This window comes from Mytilus edulis, chromosome 8 (genome assembly GCF_963676685.1).
Source record: "Mytilus edulis chromosome 8, xbMytEdul2.2, whole genome shotgun sequence".
In the NCBI taxonomy this organism is placed as follows: domain Eukaryota; kingdom Metazoa; phylum Mollusca; class Bivalvia; order Mytilida; family Mytilidae; genus Mytilus; species Mytilus edulis.
Genome location: NC_092351.1, coordinates 31,527,268 through 31,552,952, shown reverse-complemented (window position 1 = coordinate 31,552,952; position 25,685 = coordinate 31,527,268). Strand labels below are relative to the sequence as shown.

Here is a 25,685-nt window from a genome sequence, read left to right as displayed (position 1 = left end):
TACATATGTTATCTTAGCAAGAAATATAAGTATCTGGGCTTGTAATGGTTAAGGAAGCTATAAAAGGTAGGATTACATGTACTGTCGACTTACCAAGTAATAAAGAGATTCTGTTTCGGAAATTAATTAATAAAATTAAGTAGTCTCATTTATATCAGTATAAACACAAACTGTGTACTAGCTTGAAAACCCAAATTTACAGAACATTGTCTTTTAGGTTTGATTTTATGCTTTATATAATAAGTAACAAGATAAATATGATGCAGAAAATAGGGGCCATGACCGCAAACTAGAATTTGTAAATTTTTATTGAGTAGATTGAAAGAAAGGCTCTTAATATTGTCAACTGTCTCAACTGTGAATGAAGTTCTGACAAGAAGGACATATTGGTGCATATTGTAACTGCATTGGCACCATCCACAAATGTAGATAATTATGATATTAGTTTTGTTTAATAGGAACCACTTATCTCAAGTTTAATGTTTATTTAAAAAAAGGAAATTTGTTTGGCAAAATATCTTACACCATACAACAGTTATGTCCAGTAATGTCTTGGGGATATAGATATAAACTATCTTTATGTTTATTTGTAAAATTTATTAGTGTAAAGAATGTGTTGTGTATTGATAATATGCTGAATTATATTACCCCAGGAATGACAAAATTCATTAAAGAACTATTGACCAATAGGGGATTAAGTTAAGCGGGTCATCAATATTTAAAATAATGACCATATAATCACAAACATTTTTTAACTTGCTTTACTAACAAAATGTTTTGTAGTAACCAGAAATCAACCAGCTCATGGAACTAGTTAAATGTTTGAAATTACTAAAAAGAAATGAAAAATAAAACAATCCTAAAATAAGGGGGGTGTCCATTCTCCAAGCACCTGTGATTATCTTTAATTTCTCTTAAATTTCTGTAAGAATGTGAAGATTTTAATTTTCAAATTTTGTCCCATTTAAAATTGATTTATTTTATTTGATTTTAAAAACCTTAAGTCTGTTAGTTTCAAATGGTATGAACTTAGTAGACTATGCTACTAGGATATTAACAATTAGCCCTAATAAATAAATGATAAAAATTCTCAGTTGTCAAAGGAATTTAAGATTTATATGCTAAGAATAAATAATTAATCTGACTTGCATTCTCAAATCAACATGGTCTAGTTATTTCGATTGAATCTGATAGAATACAAATTTGTATAGATATGTTGGATTCCCTCCTGCATGAAGTTAATAAAATGATATGGAATCAAATATGACAAAAAATGTTTTGTATTGACTTTGGATCATTTAATTGAAGATTTAACAGATCTATATGTAGATATATTATCTTAAGATTTCTCGAAACGAAAGAGTATCATCCTGAAATTCCTTGAAAATAAATGCTGAATCCCAAATACCTGACAAAATCAAAATAAAACAATATTTTCAGATCCTTAATAATAAGTCTCAATTCCAGAGTTCTGGTAAGAGAAAATCCTGAATTCCTTAAAAAAAATAAAGACCCTTTTTCCAATGTCCTGAAAAAAGTTCTTCAGAAAACCAAAATGAAATTTCAATTTGTAAATCATTTTCAAATGCATGGTTAAAATCAGATACACTACATGCATTCAATAGGTTGTTAGACATGCATGTTTTGTCATGAAACATGGTTAAATATTGTTTGGATTTTTAAATGATGGGCGTTCCATTTCAAATTTTATCATGTAAAATTTTATAAGAAATTTTGTAGAATGTTACATCATTTACACATGTATTCATGCCAAATACATATCTAACTTAATATGACAGAAAATCCATGTTCACTTGGGGCAACTAACTAGAACACAGTAATGTTAAAGTTAACTCTTGTTACCTATCTGATCACATATCAATAGGTTAATGAAAAAACAGGGAATTTTCTTAAATTAATCAACCATCAAAGAAAAATGAAGGTTTTGTTTAAAAAAAAACCATGTTTAGACGTCGCCAGATGAATACACAATTTTTGTCTTCAATGGAGTGTATTGTGCACTTTGAAAGTTTACTTTTTGTTTTTGTTCAGTATTGTGCAAGGTTTTAATGTCCTTGTATAGAAAGAAATTGCATTCGTCTTTGCAAATATGATTATACTATGGTCCCTTACCCAAATAGTTGATCACACGACTTTGTTCTGCATGAATGGTTGGGGAGCTGTTTAAGGGTAAAAATGATTTTACCAATACATTAATACGTTTTCATGTTCCTTTGGTGCTCGGTGAAGTGTGGGAAAACATTGAAGCTAGCGGGATTTAATTGTTTGTATTTTGTCAGTTGATCTTGTACTTGTGTATTCTTTACATATACAAAACAATAGAAGGAATGTTGGGACTATATTCTTCTTCTAATTCTTACCTATAGACTATCTGACGTTTGTCGTTGACAATATTATGTGATCTACCTTTTTATCGTGGAATTAAGTCGTTGGGGGAGAACTGAAGTAGCGTGGTTTATTCCCTCAAGGAAAGAGATAGTGCTGGCTGGAATTTTATATGACATCAAAGTTGATTTAATTTGTTTAAGGGTAAGTTAAGTCATAAATTATATTTTTGTAGATTTTTATGAAATGTATCTTTTTTGTGTTGCCTAGATTCATTTCCTTTTAGTATAAATGTACAAAGTGCATCAAAGCTTAGGTATGTAAATAAATGGGACTACAGTTACTTGTTCAAATATTATGTAGAAAACACATCAGATTTCCACACGGTGAGTCAAACAAAAATGTTGAAGATTCTAACTTATGGGAGGGGGTAAGAATATCTTGTGCTTTATAATTGTACATTTTGAGGAGTGGTATATTGTTTTTTTTTTATATTTGAATTAACACTTAGAACTTGAAATTTGCTGAATATTTATAGAATCTTATATTAACTAAAAATATATATGTAGGATAATCCTCTTCATTAGATTTTTCTTTTATTTCTAAATTCAACTTTATGTATGGATTGATCTGGCCCTTAGATAATATTCAATGAAAACTAATTAAGTGACATGAATTTAGATAACAAAAATATTACCTAAATCAAAATGAATCATTCAAAAAGCAACAAAAATGTCTATTATATATATATAGACTTAATTGATTCTTAGTTGTGGGAGTCAAACCGTCAAATAAAAAAAGTACTAAATGATTCAAGTCTAATGCAACAACAACCCTTTTGAAATTTAAAGGCAAAAGCCTCTTAGCTGTGAGGATGTCTTTTGGCCTATATGTAACATGGAAACAGTTTGTTTCATGGCACAAAAAATGCACATATATTCCATATGAAAATGTGCATATAAACGAGCGTTTTGTTATTTTGATATTAAACACCTGTCGTCTATTTCAATGTTTATACCTTCTTAAATACCTCCTAAGCTACATGTATTATTAAATATTATACCTTGCAGGCACATATAAACCTTTCGGCTGATCAGTTATTTATGAATCATAAAGACCCATAAAAATCACTGTTGCAAGTGTGACGTTAAATACTTTTGCACCTTTGCCGATTTTGCATATTTTTTCGGTTGATGATTACGTCATTTAAAGGAAATTGATCATACCAATAAAAGTTGTTATTTAGTTGCTTTATGGTGGTTAAGATTTCAAAATTTATGTTTATTTCATATAGATGTTAAAGGAACTATTTGTATACATGTACTAAGATCACACTTGAATACCGTTTACATGTGTAAGAGGGATAATTTCTTTGAACTAGTGTTTTAAAGTAGTGGAAGACTTGAAAATTATGTCATTTACAGGTAATAATACTACCATAAAGGGACTATGATTTTTAATGGTATTCATCATAAATTTAGTCATTTCAGGATTTTATCTTAAAAGTTAGGGTACAAAATAATACAGAAGTACATAAAAATTGCTAATTTGGATAGTTTAAACCAACACCCAACATGTCCAGAAAACAAATAGACGCAACAACAATGAAAATCATAGTCCGGATATCTTGACTTAAATCAGGCACACAATGGGAGGTCAATGCTGTTTTTTTGGACGTGTAAACCTTTCCCTTATAATTTTCGAACAAGATCATATGTCCTTAAATTAAATTTTTGAATCTAATTATGCAACTACCAACAAATGATAACCTACATAGTAAAAGGGTATGGCTGCTGTAGTTAAATCATACATCTACTGTTGTTAGAGCTAACATATTGGATGTAGCTAATGTACATTGCAATATCTGAGATGTTACTGTTCAATTGTGTCTGTTATCAAATGAATTGAAAGCTTCAATTATTTGATAAATGTTCCAACAAAATATTGTGCAGATTTTGGATTTAGAGGATGCTCAGAGCATGCTTGTAACAATGTGTAATGTTATTACATGTGCACATTTTGGATTTAGAGGATGCTCAGAGCATGCTTGTAACAATGTGTAATGTTATAACACTGCTTAATAGGTGAGAAAGGTGAGAAATCAAAGCAGTTTTACCACCTTTGTTGTGATGTATGATGTATCTTGTTTGCTAAGTTTTCATGGTTTAAATACTGAAAAACCTACATAATGTACTTTGATAACTTGTGTAAAGTTTTAGTATGATAGATATATGGTACCCAGGTACCATGTAGTCACTGGTCTGTGGGGGATCTTGACAAATTATGGAAATAAAAGTTATTATTATGTATCGCAGAATAACCATAACTGTTGCACATAATTTACAGATATGTGGGTTTTAAGAGAATGTTTTTGTCTTTGTTTGAAACTGTTAATCACATTTAAAGAAAGTATTTTTCTTGCTCATCTATCATAAGGTCTGAAATTTTGCTAAAAGATTAAATCTGAACCACATAAATATATTTCCAAGAAGTTAAATTGTTTACCACATTCAAAGTCAGCGTTTTTTTTTGCTCATCTGTCAAAAGCCAGTGTGTTTGCTGAAGACTAAACTGAGTGACGTAAATATATTTCCAAGTAGCTAAATTGTTAATCACAGTCAAAGTCAGTTTTGTTCTTGTCGATAGCCAGAATGTTTGCTTTAGGATGAGTTCTGAACAACAAAAATATATTTCCCTTCAGCTCACTGATCTGGCACATTAAGATTAAATTAGTACATGTACTTGTTAATTGTCTAAAATTGCATGTTTTGGTATGGGTGATTATGCTTTGAAACAAACTTGACAAAATATCAAATTTTCTTTGATAGATATACCAATCCTTATTAGATCATGTAATAACAAACTTTTCATGACACATATATAATATTGCATATAATAATTATATATACATATAAGGCGTTTATATTCCTTTGATTAGGAAAGACTACAAACTATAAAGACCTTTATTTCTACTATTCTTTAAAATTGATAGCCCTGAAAAAATTTGAGGCAAAAACAAATTGTTTTGTTTAAATCAATTATGTAACAAAAGAGTTATTCCATTCATTAATAATTGAAAACAGGTAATACACTAATACTTAAGAATACTGTACTATTTCATTAAAATTTAAATAGTAGCAAATATATAAGGAAGTAACATTAAGATTAAGGCCGATCAAGGGAGATAAATCTTTAAATCATGAAAATGTTTTGGGTATGTAGTCTTTACCTTCTGCAATGCTTTTCAAGCTTTTCAACCATAAAAACGTAAATTAAATTGAAATAATCTGTGACACATTTAATTTTTGGGTTAAGATTGCATGAAATGCAATCAGAACCTTATGTTACTGACTTGATATCTAAATCTTCCAAGGCTTATCACTACCTTTTTGATACACAAAATATAGTGCATTGATCATTACATTTTAAATATCCTATCAATGAACATTTCCATAAATTTATCAATGTAATATATTGTCAGATATTCAAATCACAAAACAATGTTACACCTGTCAAGATAATTACATAACTTTCGCAAGGTGAAGGAATCTACTATCTGTTCTAAAAATATAAATGATGTAATTGTTAAAGTCATCTTAAAAAATTGGAGTTATCTCCCATTGCCCAGAATTGTTGTTGAATCAACTGCATCCAATGCTTTATTGACTATGCAATATCTAATTTTACTTCCCACTTATAGATTAACACAATATGTACCCTTTTGTGCTTACAAGCACTTTGATTGTTTATTTTAATGGATGTGAAGGAGAAGAGTGGTTGATTTGGGTTAGTGAATTTAAAATGAGATTCTTTTATACAAATTTTTGTTGATCATATAAAAAAGCTTCATCACATTACTAAATTTATTTGAAATACAAAAAAATAAATAGATTGATAATGCAATAGAAAAAAAAATCTAATTAAATGTTTGATTTCAAAATAAAATTTTCTTGTAAATCTTGACATGAAAGAAAAGCATTTTTGCCGAATCAGCTTAATCCTGTGAAGATATTATGGCATTAATAAGGCTCAATTGATGTTACGAAAAAAATTCACACATTTGTTTCTTTATTTGCCATTGAAATAGGAATGTGATACAAGATCTGGACTATTTGTATTCAGTTAAAAAGATGTCTTTAATCTTTTCTAATGTGAAAGTGTACATATTTAGCTTTCACACTCTCAAATTTTGGCAAGTAGGTTTGAAAATATTTCTTAAATACTTAGAACTAACAATCAATCTTTCATTGTCACTTTTATGTAACACATAATGAAATCATATCCCGATATTTGGCACTATTGTACCACATTAAATATTTGATTAAGTAGAAAAACGATCATTGGGGTTTCTATATATTGAGTAAAAATCTTATGATCGCCCATTGCTACTGTTGAAGGAATCTTAATGTTCATAATTCTTTACTCAAAAGCCCTGCAGTGAATTTTAATGATGTGTTAAAATTGCAGAGTTGATGAAAAGCCCAAGGATGATTACACAACAGCTTTTCAATGGGTAATAAATGTGGAAATTAAATAAAAAAATTATGTATAGAATTATTTCAGTCACATAATAGGATTTTTTTATCATTTTAAATTTTATGTTTTACCTTGGTGTAACTTGTTTTGACAGAAGTGAAAGGTCACACTTTAGATGCTTTATATGGTATAAAGTGTGAGTCATTATTAGTAGTATTGACATAATACTGTTTACTTTGCGGTTTACAGTTTACTTAGGTTTGGAAGCAGGTGTGACATTTTCGACAGGTTAACAGGACGTTTAATTGCACATCACCATGTACTTTTCATAACATACTTTCTAATGTGACACAAATGTCTTTTAGAGGAATTTGATAGAAAGATATTTTCTTAAAAAAGGTTCAAAAAGACCAGTAGTAATTTTGTTTGATTTTGGGTCAATGAAAAAACATATACATGTAAATTCAGACATTATTGCAAAAAATGCGACAGAGTTGTAAACGCAATAATTTTAACTCACATTTTGAAATATTTCATTTGAATTAAACAGGATTTTTCTGAAAATCGTAAAAATTAACTACGCATTTAAGTCTTAAATGATAAAATCACAATAATGACGTCAATAATAAATGCACGCAATAATTTTTGAATTTACATGAGTATTGCACTATTAAAGCATCAAGGTCTAAATTAGGCTGTGTCTAATGTATATAAAGTTGAAATGGAAACAGTAAATGGGTCAATGAAACAAATCCTTACAGAAAAGTAAAAAACAGCAAAGGCCACCATCTGCCTATGTATAGACCCTAATAAAAAAGATGAAAGTTGTTGCTATAATTAACTGATAAATGTAGTCCTCTGCTGGGTATAACCATAGGAAAACAGACATTTAGTTACTGGTAGCAAACCAAATAACATTTTATTAACAATGGTTAATAAATTCTTATGATCTCACTATGTATGCATAACGTTGGAAAATAGATGCTTTTATTTTATTTTACAAATGTTTTTATGAGTAAAAGTTCTTTGTTGAAGTAATTGGAAAATGCTGGGGCTTTTGAAGAGTAAATATTTCATTTTGATCTTCTAACAATTACAATGTTGACCTTACTTTCTCACTTGACCTTGAAATTGCATTTTATACTTCAGAAAATATGAATACCATTATTGTATTTTGGACATGAATTAATGAGAACATTTCCATTGAAAATTCACCATAATTGCCTTTTGGAATTTTTGTAGTTATTGACAATTTCCGCCAAGTAGATGTTTTGTTTGGTGGTTACTACCAGACTATGTCATGCTAAGGAGTAATTTCTTGTAAATCAAGGTGATAATTGAGGTCATGTTACCTGTGGCAATCAGCTTATGACAGGTATGCAGACAAGACCACTGACCACATTATTGAAATTTGTCTAACCAACAAATAATTGATTTGTAGTGCTATATTAAAGTTGTATGTGGGTGGTTTTGACCTGATGGTGACTTATAAAAACAGCAGCTACCTATAAACTGCCTTAAAGACAGACTTTTTTCTACAAAATTGATGCATATGGCAGGTGGGAATTCCACTTATCCCAAGTTAATATACATTTAGTGATTGGGATTGTTAGCTCAGATATTAGCTACAAATATAGAAAATAAGTAGTTCTGATAGGTAAACTTTGCAGATATTATAAATGCTAGGCTTCCTTAATGCTAATCATATTGTGGTTTGGAATTCAAATAGACATTCCAGTACATTTAGCAGACTTAAAGAAGCATGAACAGACTATTCCATTTGTGTTATTATTGAATTGTAATTACCATATCCTTTGCTTTGTGTCATTATAGGTTTGTGAAAGCTATTATAGAATTAAGGGCAAGCTTGTACATGTAGAACAGAAAAGATACAGAAGCTTACAGTATATAAACCTTACAATAAGTAACATATCAGTTCTTGGGAATGGTTATTGCATTTCTTCAATTATCAAGAGTCAAATTCAGGTTGGCATCTCCACCCTCCTCTGTCGTATACAAATATGAGACAATGAGACAACTCCTAGTCCATCCTAAGTCACATTGTACATAATTGCAAATTTTCATGGAAATATTGCATTTAAACCTGATGGAAGTCGAACACCATTAAGGCCACAAAAAATGTCTGATCTAATATGCTTTTACCTTTTAAAGTGAATGAAGATAAAATTTGACTTCATTGTCATGAATAGAAATGTTAATGGGGTTGTAAAATGTTGTATTTTGGAATGCTGTGCATACTTTATAAACTGCTTACTGATACTAGTTAAGATAGATTACCAAATAAGGTCATGTTGGGGGAGAACAGTTTAAATCAAGGTCATAGACATTAATTGGATAACTTTGACAATGCTGGAATTTCAAATTGCATTTATCTTGTATATCTAAATAATAAACGTTATTGAAATTAATTGACATCAGTGAAAATTATTACCTATTTGGTAGTAAAAGTTACGCACCTTTAAAAATGTAATGGTCCGTTAATGAGATTCTAAAATCAGATTAGGTCATAAAAATGTACTAAAACTTTATAATGCGAGTTAAAACCCATTTACTATAAGGTTGTACCTTCATGACTTTGTTTAATAAGTCCTTTAGAAAACAATTTTTTTGTTACAATTTTAAGAATAAACAACTTAATTTGTAAGCCTTGAAATGAACTGTGTAATATTTTAAAGAAAAAAGAAGAAACAAAACAAAACCAAGAAAAGTAACCCCACTTTGATAACAATGTATGGTCATCTGCTGAGGTTGCATTGCGTAAATAGCATATTGTAGCCATAAATAGTTGTTGTTTGTTGAATAGAATGTGATGAAAGTTAAAGACTTACAAATGGACAAACAAAAATAACTTGTGAATGGGCAAGGTTATTGAACTTTACCATTCATTCTGAGAAAAGATCAAATTCCTCTGATTTAAGTCACAATGTACCCTTCATACCCTTTCAGAGCACCTATGTCTGATAATCACCCCCAGATTACCCTGCATACCCTTTCAGAGCCCCTGTGATCACCCCCAGATTTGGTTGGATTGGAGCTGCTCAGTCTTAAGTTTTCTATGTTGTGTTTTGTGTACTGTTGTTTGTCTGATTGTTTTTTCCTTTTTCAGCATTTGCATTTTCAGGTTATTTTCCCACTTAAATGAGTTTGAATGTCTCTTTGAAATCTTTTGCCCCTCTCTTTTGGGGCGTTTGGTGATTTCATTTAAAAACTTAATAGATAATTAAAAAAGAAAGTTTATATGCGTCTGACACACCTAACGGAGCAACTTTATGGAACTTTCAAGTTAATACTATCTTGTCTTTATGTATAAACTCTTCCTATTATACAATAAATGCAAAAAAATAAATTCACCAAAAAAAAGGTCCATGTTGTTTTCAAGTGTGTGATAACTGTACATGAAAAAGTTATCCATGGACACCAAAAACAGAAATATTTCATTAGTATTAGATTTAGAAATCTTTAAAGGTTTTAGCAATATCTATTGAAAGAGCCATTATGTAATATTTAGATGGATCCCTTTACAAGTGATGTAATTGAACTATAACCTTGTTGAGATATTTCTATGGATAAATTGCTGTTAGTAACTTGCATGTTTAAAGACTTTTACAGCATTCTTTTCAGTCCACTGAGATTTATGTATTTAATTGAACACATTTCTGAGTTTCTAAGCCAATTATGGTATGAATTTTACATTTGAACAAACTCTTTCTGAAAATCTAGAATGTCTTTTCACCTGGAGATCAATATTATTGTATCACATGAATTGATTGGAGTGTAAAACATGCTTATCAAAGGTAAGTATACATATATATCTACATATTATCCTCATGTGATGTCATTTCCTGTGTTTACAGGTATATATGTAATTAACACATAGGTATATAGGGTAACGGTAAAAATTCTTTTGATTTTGGATTTTAACAACAGAAATGTATGTCTGTTCATATATTTTACCTGTTCAGTAAATATGGAAAGAATTGACAATACCTGAGATTTGTTAATTACTTTACCAGTGTAGAGTTGTCAGGTGTGGAGAAATTTAATTATAGTTTTTCGGCAGGCTTTATTTGGTAATCGGGTGTTGATAGGTGTGATCAGTGATTTTCAATGTGGGCAGGACCTTTCTTTTGTCAGGTAAGGATAGTGTTATCTAACTATTATCGGTAAGTGAAATAAAAAATTACAGGTTCACTGATTCTTTTGTGAGTTTTGCTGTGATTGCTTTTTTCTCTAAGGAAATCGATGTCATTAAAGACATAGATATTGAATTTTCTATATATTGTTGCCATTTCTATATTTTTTAATGGAATTATTACAGAAGAAATTATTAACAAGGAAAGTGGGAGGGGCTTAGACATAATTAAAGTTTCAACTTATTATTGAAAGTTCATTGGCGTAACAAGCATGTATAAGTATATACTGCATTTAGGTTTTACTAAAAGAGGAACTTTATTAGATTATTTTGCCCTATTTGTAAATGATTTGATGACATCTTCATTAAAATTGATATAATTATCCCCTAAGGGCCTCTAAAAATGATTGGAATGTTACCTGTATTGATCAATTGATGTGGGCTTGCATAATAACCCTATCCAATATTGATTCTATATCTATAGATCTATGTCTGAGGATAAAACTGTATAAGGTCACACCAAAACATCATATTAAAACCTATCAATACATAAAATCAACCTTATATATTGTATGTCTTGGACAGGTACATTTGTCAGAACTTGTAGACTGAATTTTTTTCCGATTTCATCAATAGCCTACAGATTAACCTATGATTAAACAGGTGGTTATTTGTTATGATAAGCTGTTCTTATAGGTGAGATGTGTTTTTAAATTTGACCATTTAGAGCATGTCGGAAAATGTACAGTAAATAACTTTTTAAATCCAGATAATTGAAGTTTCAATGTCTAAAGTTTTTGAAAACATTGAAAAATAAGTATGAATAGGATCACTTCTTAACCTTTCTTGCTGTGTTTAATTGGGGGGGGGGGACTTTCATAAACAGTTTTAAGCACCAATATCATTCTTTTAGATATTTGCTCTTGTATATTTTGCAACATTTGAAAAGATTTTGTTCACCTGGCCCATTATTATTTATTGCCACCACTAGTGGCCTCCATTGTCTGTTGTCTGTCATCATAATTGCCTGTAAACTTTTACAAAAGTGACTTCCCTTGAAACAATTGGGCCCAATGGAACCAAACTTTGGCACAATCATCAGTAGAGTATTATGGATGATTCTTACTGTCAACCAACCTGATTACAATATTCAAGATTGAACATTGGGATTATAAATGCATTTTGCTTTCTTTAATACTATGAAAACGACACTATAAAATTACCATAATTTTTTATGTTTTTGTTTGTTTTTTGGTGATGATCATAAAAACTGTAATAGGTAGAGAGAAAGTTAAAATTATCAGCCATAAATGTATTATCAATGAATCAACTTAGCTGAAATTTTCAGTTGACCTCTTATTGTTTTTCAAAGTCATACTCATGGTTTTTCATATTCACTGTAAGAGAAAACAAGAGCTAAGGAAAAAGGAAGAAAGAAAAATGGGGTCTTATACTGTATAGTGTCAATGAATTATCTTGTATAGTACAGAAGCTCTGTTATTATAATTATCTTATTACAAATTACTGTCACTTTGTTAGTGACACTTTACATAGGTAAACTCAGGGTCTTATTTTATAACAAGACAGAAAGATAAAATAAGAAAAATGACTAAGTTTGTAATTTGTTTAATTATACTACTGATGTAAAGTCATTTGTTCAAGTTTACATCTGAACGAAAATAAAAACAGGTTGTTGTCTATATAGAGAACAAAAAGTAATAAATTATTGTGGTCAAGGTTAAAAAAAAGTTTCTCAGACACATTACAGCAAAAAATAATTGAATCAAAGTTGACATTCATTCATCAGTTACTTTAATTAGTCTGTTTGTCACATGATATATTGTGAAACTGATTTGTCAACAACACTATTATAATAATTTACTAATTAATAAATATCTTAATTACTAGATACTGATAGTTAATGGCTGTCTGTGGTCAAAATATGTCAACAATGTTATAATATATAAGACACATTGATAGTAAAAAAGTCTATATTTTTGGTTTACTTGAGACCAAATATAACTGACCATTACCTTGACCATTAAATTACCAGCCGGACACTGAAAGGTGAAAAAGACTAGAAGTGGTCATTAATTGGCTTGGCCACTCTACCTGCTAGGTAAATTATAACATGGACAGGCTTGGAATGTGACAGTGATGTTTTGTTGTACAAATTGACATTGTAAGATAAGAAATATTAAGAGGAATGTACTTCTGTCAGAGGTCAAGTAGTAACATTTTTTCTGTGTATACTGATTTATTGAAATTGTGGATAAAAAGTTTCAATAAACTTCCAAGAGGTAAAGTCGGTATAATTACTAACTTTTAAAATTGAGAATGGAAATGGGGAATGTGCCAAGAGACAACAACCCGACCATAGAAAAAAAAACAACAGCAGAAGGTCACCAACAGGTCTTCAATGGAGTTGAATGTTTTTTTGGGCTAAATGTTTACATGTATCCATTGCTGCCTGTAATTCAGTGCTAAGCTGTCATTTGTTTGCTGTGCTACATATTTGTTTATTAGTTCATTATTTTGTACATAATTAAGCCTTTAGTTTTTTACATTTGAATTGATTTAACATTTGTCTTTTTGAAGTCTTTTATAGTTGACTATGTGGTATTGGCTTTGCTCATTGTTGAAGGATGTAAGTTGATCTGTAAATTTCTGTGTCATTTGCAATGGTCTCTTGTAGTGAGTTGTCTCATTGACAATCATACCACTTATATTTATATTGTTATTGTATATCAATCACCAGGGAACAGAAGCCTTGTATGGGACAAATAGATCTCACCATTGAGACTCTTGTGGAGAGTTGTCTCATTTGCAATCATACCACATCTTCTTTTGGTATTGTTATTGTATATCTATTGCTGGGAATTGAAGCTTTGTATGTGACACATAGATCTTGCCGAGTTGTCATCAAAAGAAAATTGAAAATTGACTCAATATGCAAAGATTGAACTTGTGGTGGGATAAAAATGTAACTATCAGTGTGATTTATAGTAAAGTGAAAGTTATGGAAATTAGCATGCTTTAATAATTAATAATATGCGTTCAATATAATACTTAATCAAACGTAAAGTATTTTTACAACAGTTTAATTAAATGACAAAGAATTTTGGCATGCAGATACATGTATTAAACCTTCTGAGGTGATGAAACATTTCGTTCTGATTTCATTGTAAATAAATGATAAAGAATTTTAGTCAGTCATAGTTTATCAATATCCAAATCAGGTTTTCCTGATAGGTCTGAGATAATCATCTAAATTTTCTTAAAATTGTTCTGGTTTATTTGTTTATGTGAGTAAAGTTTGAATTGTGGTTTATAATCGTTTGTTTATGTGGTCAGTTGTTACATAAAGCTGTTATGTTAGTGAGCCACACAGATCACAAGTTTCTGAGGCATGGCTAACCACAGTTGTGTTGTTCAAATAGTAATAATGACACATTAGTAATTAAGTTGACCACAATGTCTCTAATTTGTCTATATGACTCATGAAGGTTTTGTTATTGGAGCACCATGGTCTAGCTACAGGACATAGAGTATTGCACTACTGATACATGCATATATGTGAAGAAAAAAAAGACAGTCAGTGTGGACAAGTCAAAGTAGAGGCTTGCAGAATGTGTTACAAGAACATTGCATCTTGGTTTCATTTGGAAGACGCATATGTTCTGCAAACCTTGACATTTGCATATTTTTGGATGTTTTCATGCCCCACTTAATGGCATTATGTTTTTTGGTCTGTGCGTCTTTTTGTTTGTCTGTTTGTTCATTCATTCATTTGTTTGTCTGTCCCATTTCTGGTTACAGTTTGGATTAATGTTTTGGTTAAGGTAGTTTTTGAGGAAGTTGAAGTCAAATCAACTTGAAACTTAAAATTCCCTATGATTTGATTTTCTAATTTTGATGCCAAATTCGAGTTTTGACATAGAAAATTATAGTGCAAGTGGGGCATCCATGGACTATAGACATATATTCTTGTTGATTTGTCCTTATTCTGAGTCCTCTAATATTCCTACACTATAACAGTTAGAGTAGTAAACTGAATACCAAAAGGATTATCATTATACCCAAAATAACCTCAACAAAATTTAAATATGTTACTGCATATTTGACTCCAAGTCTCTCCTTAAACATTATGTTTCATTTGTTTATATCTAAAGTTCAAATCAAACTTTTAATTGTCAGTTCTTTGTTATCTGTAGTTTTCTTCCTTGCATAATACATTTTAGTTCATCTGCTTCTTTTTTAATCCATTATCAGTTTAAAATTAAAGAAACTTTAAAAATGTTTAATTAATTGTCAGGAATTTTGGGATAAATTCAATTTTCATTGACAAGTGGACAGCTCATTGTGAAAGAACGATAAAAATGAGAATTTCGTTTTATCTTGCTCATAAAAATGACAGCATATTGAACTGACAATAGACTTAAAGTATAGGTCTTTGTTCAAGCATAATCCATGGATTATTTTTGTATTTAATTATTTTTGACCAACAAAAGTCAGTCCTAATGCCATTTGTTTGTCAAGAGATGAAAATCCAAAGGATTAATTTCATATTAAGGTCGAAACTTAAAATGAAAGTCACCTGAGTTAAGGTTTTGAAATGTACCGTGTTTTAAATGACTCCGTTAGATAAACGAAACCATTAGTACAAATTCCTATACTACTATGGAGCTGTACAAAGATTTGTTGACATACTAGGTCTTTGGTCAAACAAATGGGAAAACAAATGCTTTCTCCAACTAGACTAAATTTGACCTTTGTTTTGTCATTTCAGAAGTGAACACTCATTACAGCAAGAAGTTGGACGAAGGAATACTAACGTAAGTGAAATTAGAATATATATAATCCTTTACATTTTCACCGTACCTTAAAAATCAAAGATAAAAAAAACCAGGAGACATGTAATTACCATCTGGGGAAAAAAAAAACAAAAAAAAACAGAAGGAATAATCACTTCCTGTTTGAGGAGAACATTTAATATTCTTAAAAATGGACTACATTAAATTTCTCTGCATGCTTAAAATTGAAATTGCATAACAAATTGGGATTAGAAAGCTGTTTATTTAAAAAATCACATTGTTAAACATTGATAAAATAAATGTGTTATGTCACAAGTAATAGAGACTGTTATTACAGACCCAATGTTCATATTCATACTCCATGACATATTTATAGCCCTCATGGTGGCTGAAACTTAAACAAGATGGTGAAGCAATTGTTTTGCTCAGAAAATTTATGCAGTCCTTTGGCATAAATTATAGGTCCATGCACAGTTTATTACTAGAAGTTTTTTTTTTATTCATTTGGCATTTTACAACAGAGGTAATAATCTGTAAATCATAAATGCATGATTTTTGGGTACGCAAACTGATGATTTTGTAACAGTCTGTCTTTTGGCATGATAGTTTAAAAGGTTATTCTGAAAACTGGGTAATTTATTAGGAATTAACTTTATTTTAAGCAAACAGGATCTAAATTTTTCAGCCATGCATTAATTACATTGAAGGAGAGCCAATGCACTCTTTGTACTGTTTGTATGTTGAATGCACTTTTGTAAGGAGTGATGCCTATAGGCTTTAGAAAGTTGTCTCTCCTCAGATTGATATGATTGTCATATTTGTAGTCAGTCCAAAAAATGCATGTTGCACCAAAGAAATAATAATAAAAACTTGTTGGTCCGCAAGTTATTTTAATTTCAAAGCATTAAGGTAGTATTTTATTTTACATGTTAACTGAAATAGCTGAGAGTTAAAAGACATTTTTCATTTTATTATTTAATACTTAACCTTTTATGCACTTGTAGTAGGAAATTAAGTTAGCTTCAAGGTTCTATTTTCTTTTGTATTATAGAAATGTTAATTTTGACATTATTTGTCCATTAGTCTTCAGGAAGAAGCACATTAATTTCTGAGTAAATTTACTTTCTGTTCATGTTTGTATATAGTTCTAATAATTTCAAGAATGTAAAAACTGCAAAATTGCATGTTTATATTAACATTATTATAAGTTTTTAGATATATATATTTATTTATTCATATCTATGGTAACCTTTGAAGAAAACGTGTTGTATTATCGGTAGTGTTATAAGTTAGGATAAATATGGGCCACCAAATTTAAGCATTATAAGTAAAAATTTATTATTTTAGAAACATTTTTTTCTCTTAAATATGCTTTCATCAATGTAAGGTGACACATGCAGGTACTTAACTTGGGTTCTTTTCAGTAGAATAAAAAGTAACAGTCAAAATTGATAAGTACCGGTAGTTTACTGTTTTGAAAGGATCTTTTTAATTTCAATATTTCCTGGTTAAAATGTTTTGTTGGCAATCATACCATGGATGTTCTTTGTAAAAAAAAGTTTTATTTAAAAGATTGCACAGTGACTTATAGTTGTTAACTTCTACATCCTTTCTTCTCTTGTGGAAAGTAACATTGGGGATGTCATTGGCAATCATACTACATCTTTTTTGTGTTGAAGTCATACATTGGTACATTTTGATAAAAGACCAACATATTATTAGTATTATGAAGCATGTCTCGATTCCATAGAGATCTGTAAAACATACGTCTTTGTCAACCTTGAAATAGCGTGTCTTTAAAAAATTTGGAAAAACCAAAAACTTCATATTTATTTGTAATCATTAGGTGTTTATCATAAATTATTCAAAAAAGTTGTATCATAAATCGTTTTAAAGGTTTAATACCTTATGCAAGAAGTTTAGCTGTGCTTGAATGATTTTTAAAGGCTGCAATTTTCACATTCCTTCGTTACAGGGGTACAGTTATTGCTGTCCAATTAAAAGATTTGTGAAATTGAAAATTGGTAGATTGGCTCTGTCAAGCACATAATGAAGAAATTGTGACATGAATTTCAATTAACTTTAAAGGACCATTTAGCAATTGACACCATCAAAACCACAAGAAGTGTCTATTTTATGTATGCAGACAAATATTAGTACTCAAGGTTATAGTTTGAAGATTAGGTGCTTGAAAAATGGGGGACTAGTGTTTTATGTACACTTAAGTTTTAAATCATATACTTTTGTTCCAAAATTTAATTTGTTCTAATATTTGTCTATTTATTTGGGTTCACGTTATCAGTTCATACATATTAGTTGTGTAGAAGACTGTTCATTAATTAGGTCTTTCCACTTTTCTGTGGAAAGACCTATTGTTTTTCTTCTGATTATTTATTTTTTTTTTTCTTCCGCCTAATTTTGTTCTTGCGATAAACATTTGTTTCGCAATATGTCGCTTTGATATTTGGTATATGATATCGAACAGTTTATGCGCTTTTGAAATTTACCCTGCGTAACCGAATACTTTCTTTGTAGGAGTTATCTCCCCAAACACTGTTTTCCTTGTGCTCACAACTCCTTCGCAACCGTAAAAGATAACGACAAATTTATTTTACAAAATTGCTCGTTATATCTTTTGCATGATTTGTCCTATTTTGACCGAAGCAATATGACCGCTCCATATGAGAGTTATTTCCCCTTATGCATCTGATATAAGTGATATGCATTTCTATCTTATAAACCATAAGTGATAGAGACCTAGGATCTTTTGATTTGAGGTCCTTGGTCTAAAAAAATGAAAATTAGGTCAAGGTCAAAGGTCAAGGTCATATTCTAATTTTTTGAATTAGGCTTATTTCAACTCATTTCCAGAAACCGTATAAGATATCGACAAATTATTTTGACTAAATTGTTAGTTGCGACATGTCGCAACTTAATAATTTTAGTTGAAAGGGTGCGTAGACAATGAATGGGAGTTTTTGCCCCTATCATATCTAAAATTATGTGTAAAGTGATATAACTTATTAACCATACGTATTAGAGACCTAGTGTCTTTTGATTTGATATCCTCAGTTTGTGACCTTCAAATTGAGGTCAAGGTCATATGTTAATTTGACGTTCTAGATTTTGACCTTTGCTTTAAATTCATATCTATACATCATAAAGCCATATGAACTGACATTTTAGACTGATTTTAATATTTTAATATCAAAATAGATATTAACTGGTGGAAAGACCTTCGAACAATTGGTTTTTAATTGTGTTTGAATTTCTTCTGTTTTTGCCTTTTATCTCGTCAAAAGATTTATCATAGATATCTTTTTATGCCTCTGTGAGTTTTAAATGTTACCCTTGACCATCTGTTTTTCTGTCTTTCTGGCTTTTTGTCCCATTTTCATTGCTGCCTCATGAAAAGAGAGGCGAAAGATACCAGAGGCATATATTCAAAAGTTGAATATAAACTGACAACGCCATGGCTGAAAAATAAATTTAAGAATTACAAACAGACAAACAGACAAATAATGTTACTTAAAGACAACATAGAAAACCAAAGACTGAGCAACACGAACCCCATCAAAAACTTATACTATAGGTTAATATCAGCAATATCTCGGACAAGTGCTATAATGGTGGAGGATCAACCTGTTTAAAAAGAGTTATGCCCCTTGAAACTATTAGATGCAAGGCGGGAGACATGTAAACTGCTGCCATCATTTTAAAGAAATACTTATGCAATCTTGAATTTTGTAAAGGATTTAAGCTCTTTGTTCCAAAAAAAACTCACATGTAATTGTACAACATTCTTCAAACCATCATCTAATCATAAAAAGACAGACTTAACTAAGCCAGCATATTTTTTTTAAGAATGGAATTCAAATTTCAGACTGTTACATCAATTTGTGACACGCCTATGATATATTGAATGGGTTAGGTAATTCTTATTTGCAGCTGTTGTTAAAAAAAGTGCACTTGTAACTGTCTAATATGTCAGCATATTTTCTGTCATGTCTGGTTCATTGATTTCGGAATGTGTAAAAGGAAATTGAAATTCAATGTAAATTGATTTCATTAGTTCGCTTGGCTATTTTTACGTTATGTCATTTTACCGAATGTTTATTTCTGTGTGAGATCGGACCATTTTATTTTGTTATAATCCAAACCATACCAGTAGTTGTAAATTCAGTGGTTTGTGTATCGGTGAAATAAACAACTTTTTAAGTATGGTGATTTTTGGGGACATCAAAGGTGTTTCCTTGACATTAAAAGGTAGAGTTGCCATTTTATATAACTGTAAATCTATGTTAAATGTGTGAATTGTTTTGTATCTAGTGATTTTAAAGAAATTTATAACTAATAGGGTTTACATGTATTCAGAATTTCTGATTTGTTACTTGAATTTATAAGTGGTATGTTTTTTTCTGGAATAGATATAAATTTATTCAGAAATTGAGATTATGTTCAGACATTATGGAAAAAAAAATTAATTCAAACATATTTGGCAAAATTAAAAACAAGATGCACTCATATAAATGTGATTATAATTTTTAGCAAACGGTTAACCTTGACCAAAAATCAGTAGACACAGTTTTGCTTAAAAAGGAAATTACTGCATTACTAAAATAATTAATCCTTATTTTCTTAGTTATATCCTGCAGACTTAAAATAAAATGTCATTTGTGACGATATTGATAGCAAAAAAACAACATCCACAGTATAAAAACTTGATTAGTTTTACAACAAAAATTGCTTGTTCATTATAGAGAAACAGACATTAAGCCAATTTTTTTTCTGTTGAAGCCCTTTACTTTAGAAAGGTCATGCAGAATGACAAGTTAGGAATTATAGCTAAAGACATATACATGGGAAACAATGTAACCAAAATGGTCATAAGAAATAACTGAAAAGTATGTATTTAACATATGTTTATTCTGTAGCCGATGGGAAAAAGGCACCATCAAACTTGGTTGTAACAGTGTATTATAGGGTATTCATATCGGTGTAAATGTCAACATTAAAGTTTATGAAAACTCTATTTTTTCCCCAGAATTATTCATACATGCAACTTCAAAATCATTTAGGACTGTAAAATCTGTTTCAGCGCGTATCTGACAAGTTTATTTTACTGAAAACAAAACCAGAAAACTTTGCCTAGTTTGTGTACACTGAGTATTAACATGATTAAAGTTACATAAATATTTTGGTCATTTTTTTCCAAACAGTTATCATGATTCAGCAGTTTATCAAGGAATTTCGATTGATCAGAAGCTTGCTTTGTACTTCCCACAATGCATTACTAGGTGTATTATCAGACTGTCATAAAAACATTTGTGTAAATTAAGTTCATAAAAGTTTTAAAATTTGAAGAGGTTAACATAATCTATTGATTTTAATTGGTTCGATAATGGAAAGGTGTTGGATTTATTATGTTAACAAACCAGGGTAAGGTTACAAACTTGGCATAGATCACCCATTATCGATCAGTTTTTGCCAAAGAGAGACTAAGTTTTTGAATGTTTCATTTATAGTTTATATGACTAATAAGTTGCAATTTAAAATGATATTATAATTTAATTTAGTATTTTCAGTTTGAAATATAAAAAAATTATTATTCAACATTATTTTATGTGTTTTTCTATTCCACTTTTGTAAACTTAAGTGTCAACTGTACTGTGTGGTTTCTATATAAAAATGATACTTTGGTTTGACTGCATAAATTTTGCAGTATATGGGAAAATTTGATAATAAAAGTGATTTAAAACTTGATTCACAAGACAATGTTCGGGACCTTTTGTATGTCGAACAACATCAAAAGTAATAATTTTTATCCATGCAGAAATGTTGTATTCAGTAAAATTATAATGCACAATTTTGAACAAGATATTCTAAGATTACACTTCCAATAAAAGTAAATAGTATTGTGTTGGGTGTTGATGGAAACTTGATAGACTCATCAACCCATGCTATAAATTTACTTGACAACATACGGAGAAAAATTAATTCACCAGATACAGACAAATGAATATTTCACTACAAAACTTTATATTTGTTTGAACTTGATATCAGAAATAAAAGTTCATACATGGGAGTTCTTTACTTTGAAAAAAGACCAATTAAATTTGTGTCTGATATCTGGAATGCTACTTCTTACATAGCTAGGGGTCTATAACAGTAAAACAAGTTTTAATTTGATGTATGATAATATCTTGCATTGAAACATTGACTGCATGAATATCAAATCAGTTTCATCAGAAAAAGCAGCTGGTGATGTGTTTTTGTATTGCCATATATGGTCATGCACATGCAAGTGGTTCCATTTAATGCTACAGCTATCACAGGTCATGCAAGCATGAAATTCATTTGCTGTCAGTTCAAACAAAGGACCATGACGGATCAACTAAAGGTTATCATATAATTAAATCTGTTGGTATTGCTCTTTGCAGCTGAGCTAGCTATTTGACAGGGAAGGGAAAGAATATTACATACTTTGAACACATTACAATAATGCACATTGTTTTAATGTCTTACAGTGTATTAATAAAAAAAGACACATAAAAAGGCTGTAGACAAGAAGATATAAAAAATACAGTGTCTACATAGATAAACATCAAAAGACATGCTAAATTAAGCATATATTAAGAAGTGTTGTACAAAAATTATGGTTTCATACAGTGAGAATATGGGTAAATATGAATTTTTGATGATTTAATTAATTTAGGAAATAACTGTAACCGTGTACATGGTGTAGTCAAGAAAGAAAGTTTACTTTTTGATAAGGAAATAATCTTTCAGTGTATCGTATGATAAAATATAGAAATTGAAGTGTTTCAAGTTGATTTTCTAAGAATTATGATATGAAATATTGTTAATGAAATGAGTTTATATATTTCAGGTTGCTATAACAATCTATTGGCTTGGACGGATAGTTGAGACCACTTGTAGTGGACCCCATTTGGATCAGTCAGCATTTTCCGCTCTTGTTAATATTCATAGAAAGGATATTTTATCAGACAAGCCTGCACAACATGATTCTTTGGAATGTAGTGGATATTCAAGTGCATATAGTTCACATGACGGGAAAGAAGGACAGGGTGATTCTGTAGACAGAAAACACAATCGTGATAGTTCATATGATTCTTTTGGATCTTACGGTCATTCTCGAGAATCTAGTTTAACAGAAGAACTGAACATGCCTGTGGGATCAGACATGCGCCGCTATGGGAGCACTAATTCCCTGAACAGAAGTGGAGAATTAAGGTTGTCCTCAAATTTAGAAGCAAATTCATACGACGGATATCATCAAAGTACCCCTGACTTGTCAAATCCTCATACAAGGACTTCATCAGTGGATAGTTATGACGATTCACATGGGAATCATTCAAGGCAATCGTCTGATAGTGTTGATATCCCTACTAGAACAACTAAGACTCAACGTAAGGTTAGCCAATCAGAGGATCCGTTAAAATTTATAAAATTAAAACCGTCAAAAGATTTAGCCAAACAAGCTGTAGAACAGATTACAATGGTTAAGGAGGAAAAACAAGTGAGGAAGACAATAGAAAGGGATGAGGAGGACTGGCAATCAGTAAGTATTTTACCCTGCAGAATTAGTAATCTAGAGGCCTTCAGGTACTTGACAAAGGCATTTGACAGATTTACTCACTCTCACTCATTTTGTGTGAATGTATCTGGGTTTTCTGTCATTAAACTTTACGCAGTATTCTGAGTACAAAATTTGTGCTTGAAACACCAAATCCAGTATTTTGATTAGTTATGATTCCTAGCCTCTGACTGGACATAGTTCAAAGTATTATTTCTCTCTTGAAGTAGTGACCAGTATGATCAGCATGGTGATAAGGATGTATTCTTCATCTACTGAGACCCTGACTGGACTATGGTGTAAATGCTCTTATTATTTGCAGTATAAGATTTTAAAGTCACTTAAAGAGTCCTGTCAATATTTAATGTACAGCTATATGAGGTCAATTGTTGTACCCTTTTCAAACCTATAGTCAATGCTGGAAATAACAAACCACATTATGTAAATTGTAAATTTCATAGTAGTTTTATTTAATTTTGGCAAAAAGGATTAAGCAGATCAAGGGGGAGGGTTCCCAGGGCTGGATCCCCCCATGTTTTGCAACGATCAATGCATGTGAATGGGGATATATAGTTGGAACACCCTGTTTTTTTCCTGGGTTGGGAACCCCCTTTTTAAAAATGATTGGATCGACCGGTGGAAAGGGTGCAGCCTTTTTATTGTCAAGAAAAATTAAAAATTCAGTATATCATTGTAAATCAATTCATAGGAAAACCCTTGTACATTGATCATTTACAGCAAATGTAAGTCATTTTGTAAGTCACTTAGTATTTTTTATTAGCTGTACTTTTACAGATAGACATGTATTGTTTTAGTACTGTCATTGGAAACATGCTGTAAGCGGTTGTCTTTTTATTTTAGTTTTATGAGCATACATGCTTATAAACTTTGTAAAGTGTCAGATAGATAGATAACATGCATAACATTAATCTAGTGCTGAATAAATAAAATGATTCATTGGTCCACTTAACCATTAACTGGTAAACCTTGGAAATATACCAAATAGGCATGTGCAGTAATGACAGTTAAATTATGGATACATAGGTTTCTTTTTTAAGGAAAAGTAATAGATTTTAAGGATATATGATAGGTAAAAGATGTTTCAATATGGACCCAATAGAAGTTTTACAAGGTTTGACTGGTCCAAGCCTGTTGATAAGCTGTAGAACAGCCCTAATAATAAAACACAAATGATACAATTTTTGCATAAATTTCTAAATTTGATGAGAAAATAGCATTTTCTTATGATAAGCACAAACTTGGCAATGCTTTGAAATTTATTTCAAAAGAATCTTTTAAGAGGAACTATGAGGTTATGATCATGTGATGATTATATTTTCACTTTTGAAATAGTTCAAAGTTTAAAATTTTCAATTTCACCTATATCATGACATATTGTGTGTTTCGTGTTGGTTATAAATTTTGACAGAGTATTTAATTTCAAGCTTCTTTTAAGAACACGTTCCTTTCATGTTGTATTATATAATCCATTACATGTCACCATGTATAGTTTGTGTTCGGTAAATAAGTGGTTTTGTCAAGGCAAACAAAAGCCCTAAATAGCTGTAGAAGAAATTTGCATGATTTATTTTGCCATGTTTAGCCGACTAAAATCAAGTTTATTAAGTGCTTGCCATATACATCATGTACATGATATATATATATTTGAATTTTTATTGCAAAATTTCAGAAAATTTTACTGAAAGTTGTAAGTCCTCTAAATAACTACAATCTATCCTTTTTTTGTGGCATTTTAACAATTTATTTGCATCGCTCAATGCAAATAAATAATAAGATTAACAAAATATTTCTGGATTTTTTATTTTTTTTAAATTCGTTTATTTTCAACTTGAAATTATAAGTATAGGAAAATTGCATAGTAGGATCATTATCAATGTAAACATGGTATACATGGTAAATGAGTTTGACCTTTCTTATATATTTTTTTCCTTTGCAATGGACATCTGCCATGACTGCTGGACCTAGACATCTGGATGTTTTTGACTTAAACATGTTAAATCGTATGTTGTTAACAAATTACATGGTTAAGACGCTGTCTTATTAAAATATCAAGATTGCCTCCGGATACAGAATTTTCTTACTGTGATGAAGACCCATTTGTGGCCTTTGTCTGTTTTCTGCGCTTTGGTCGAGTTGTTGTCTCTTACTCCTCATTTCCATTCTCAGTTTTATCACCACCTTTTATTCACTCTTAACATGAAAAGGCAGATGGACTGAATCATAAAATGCAGAATTTTTCATACTTTGCCAAAATATTGTTTACATCATCATATATAGT

At 30.3% G+C, this 25,685-nt stretch overlaps 1 protein-coding gene across 10 annotated transcripts in view; it reads left to right on the top strand.

Moving 5' to 3' along the window:
- LOC139485372 (LIM domain only protein 7-like) overlaps positions 1-25,685 on the top strand; it is a 71,651-nt gene that overhangs the window by 21,353 nt on the left and 24,613 nt on the right. For 3 of the 10 annotated variants that reach the window (XR_011655305.1, XM_071269811.1, XM_071269814.1), the window contains exons 1-3: positions 2,152-2,550; positions 15,765-15,810; positions 22,679-23,371. Coding sequence is in view for 9 of the 10 variants with exons in the window: in XM_071269811.1 (XP_071125912.1) it covers positions 22,976-23,371 (396 nt within the window). In the remaining variant the exon portion in view is untranslated. Of the gene's footprint in view, positions 1-2,151; positions 2,551-3,583; positions 3,771-10,363; positions 10,638-10,677; positions 10,978-15,764; positions 15,811-19,751; positions 20,056-22,678; positions 23,372-25,685 lie in introns of those variants that run through there. The other 7 variants (XM_071269812.1, XM_071269815.1, XM_071269809.1 and 4 more) reach the window with 5 other exon arrangements.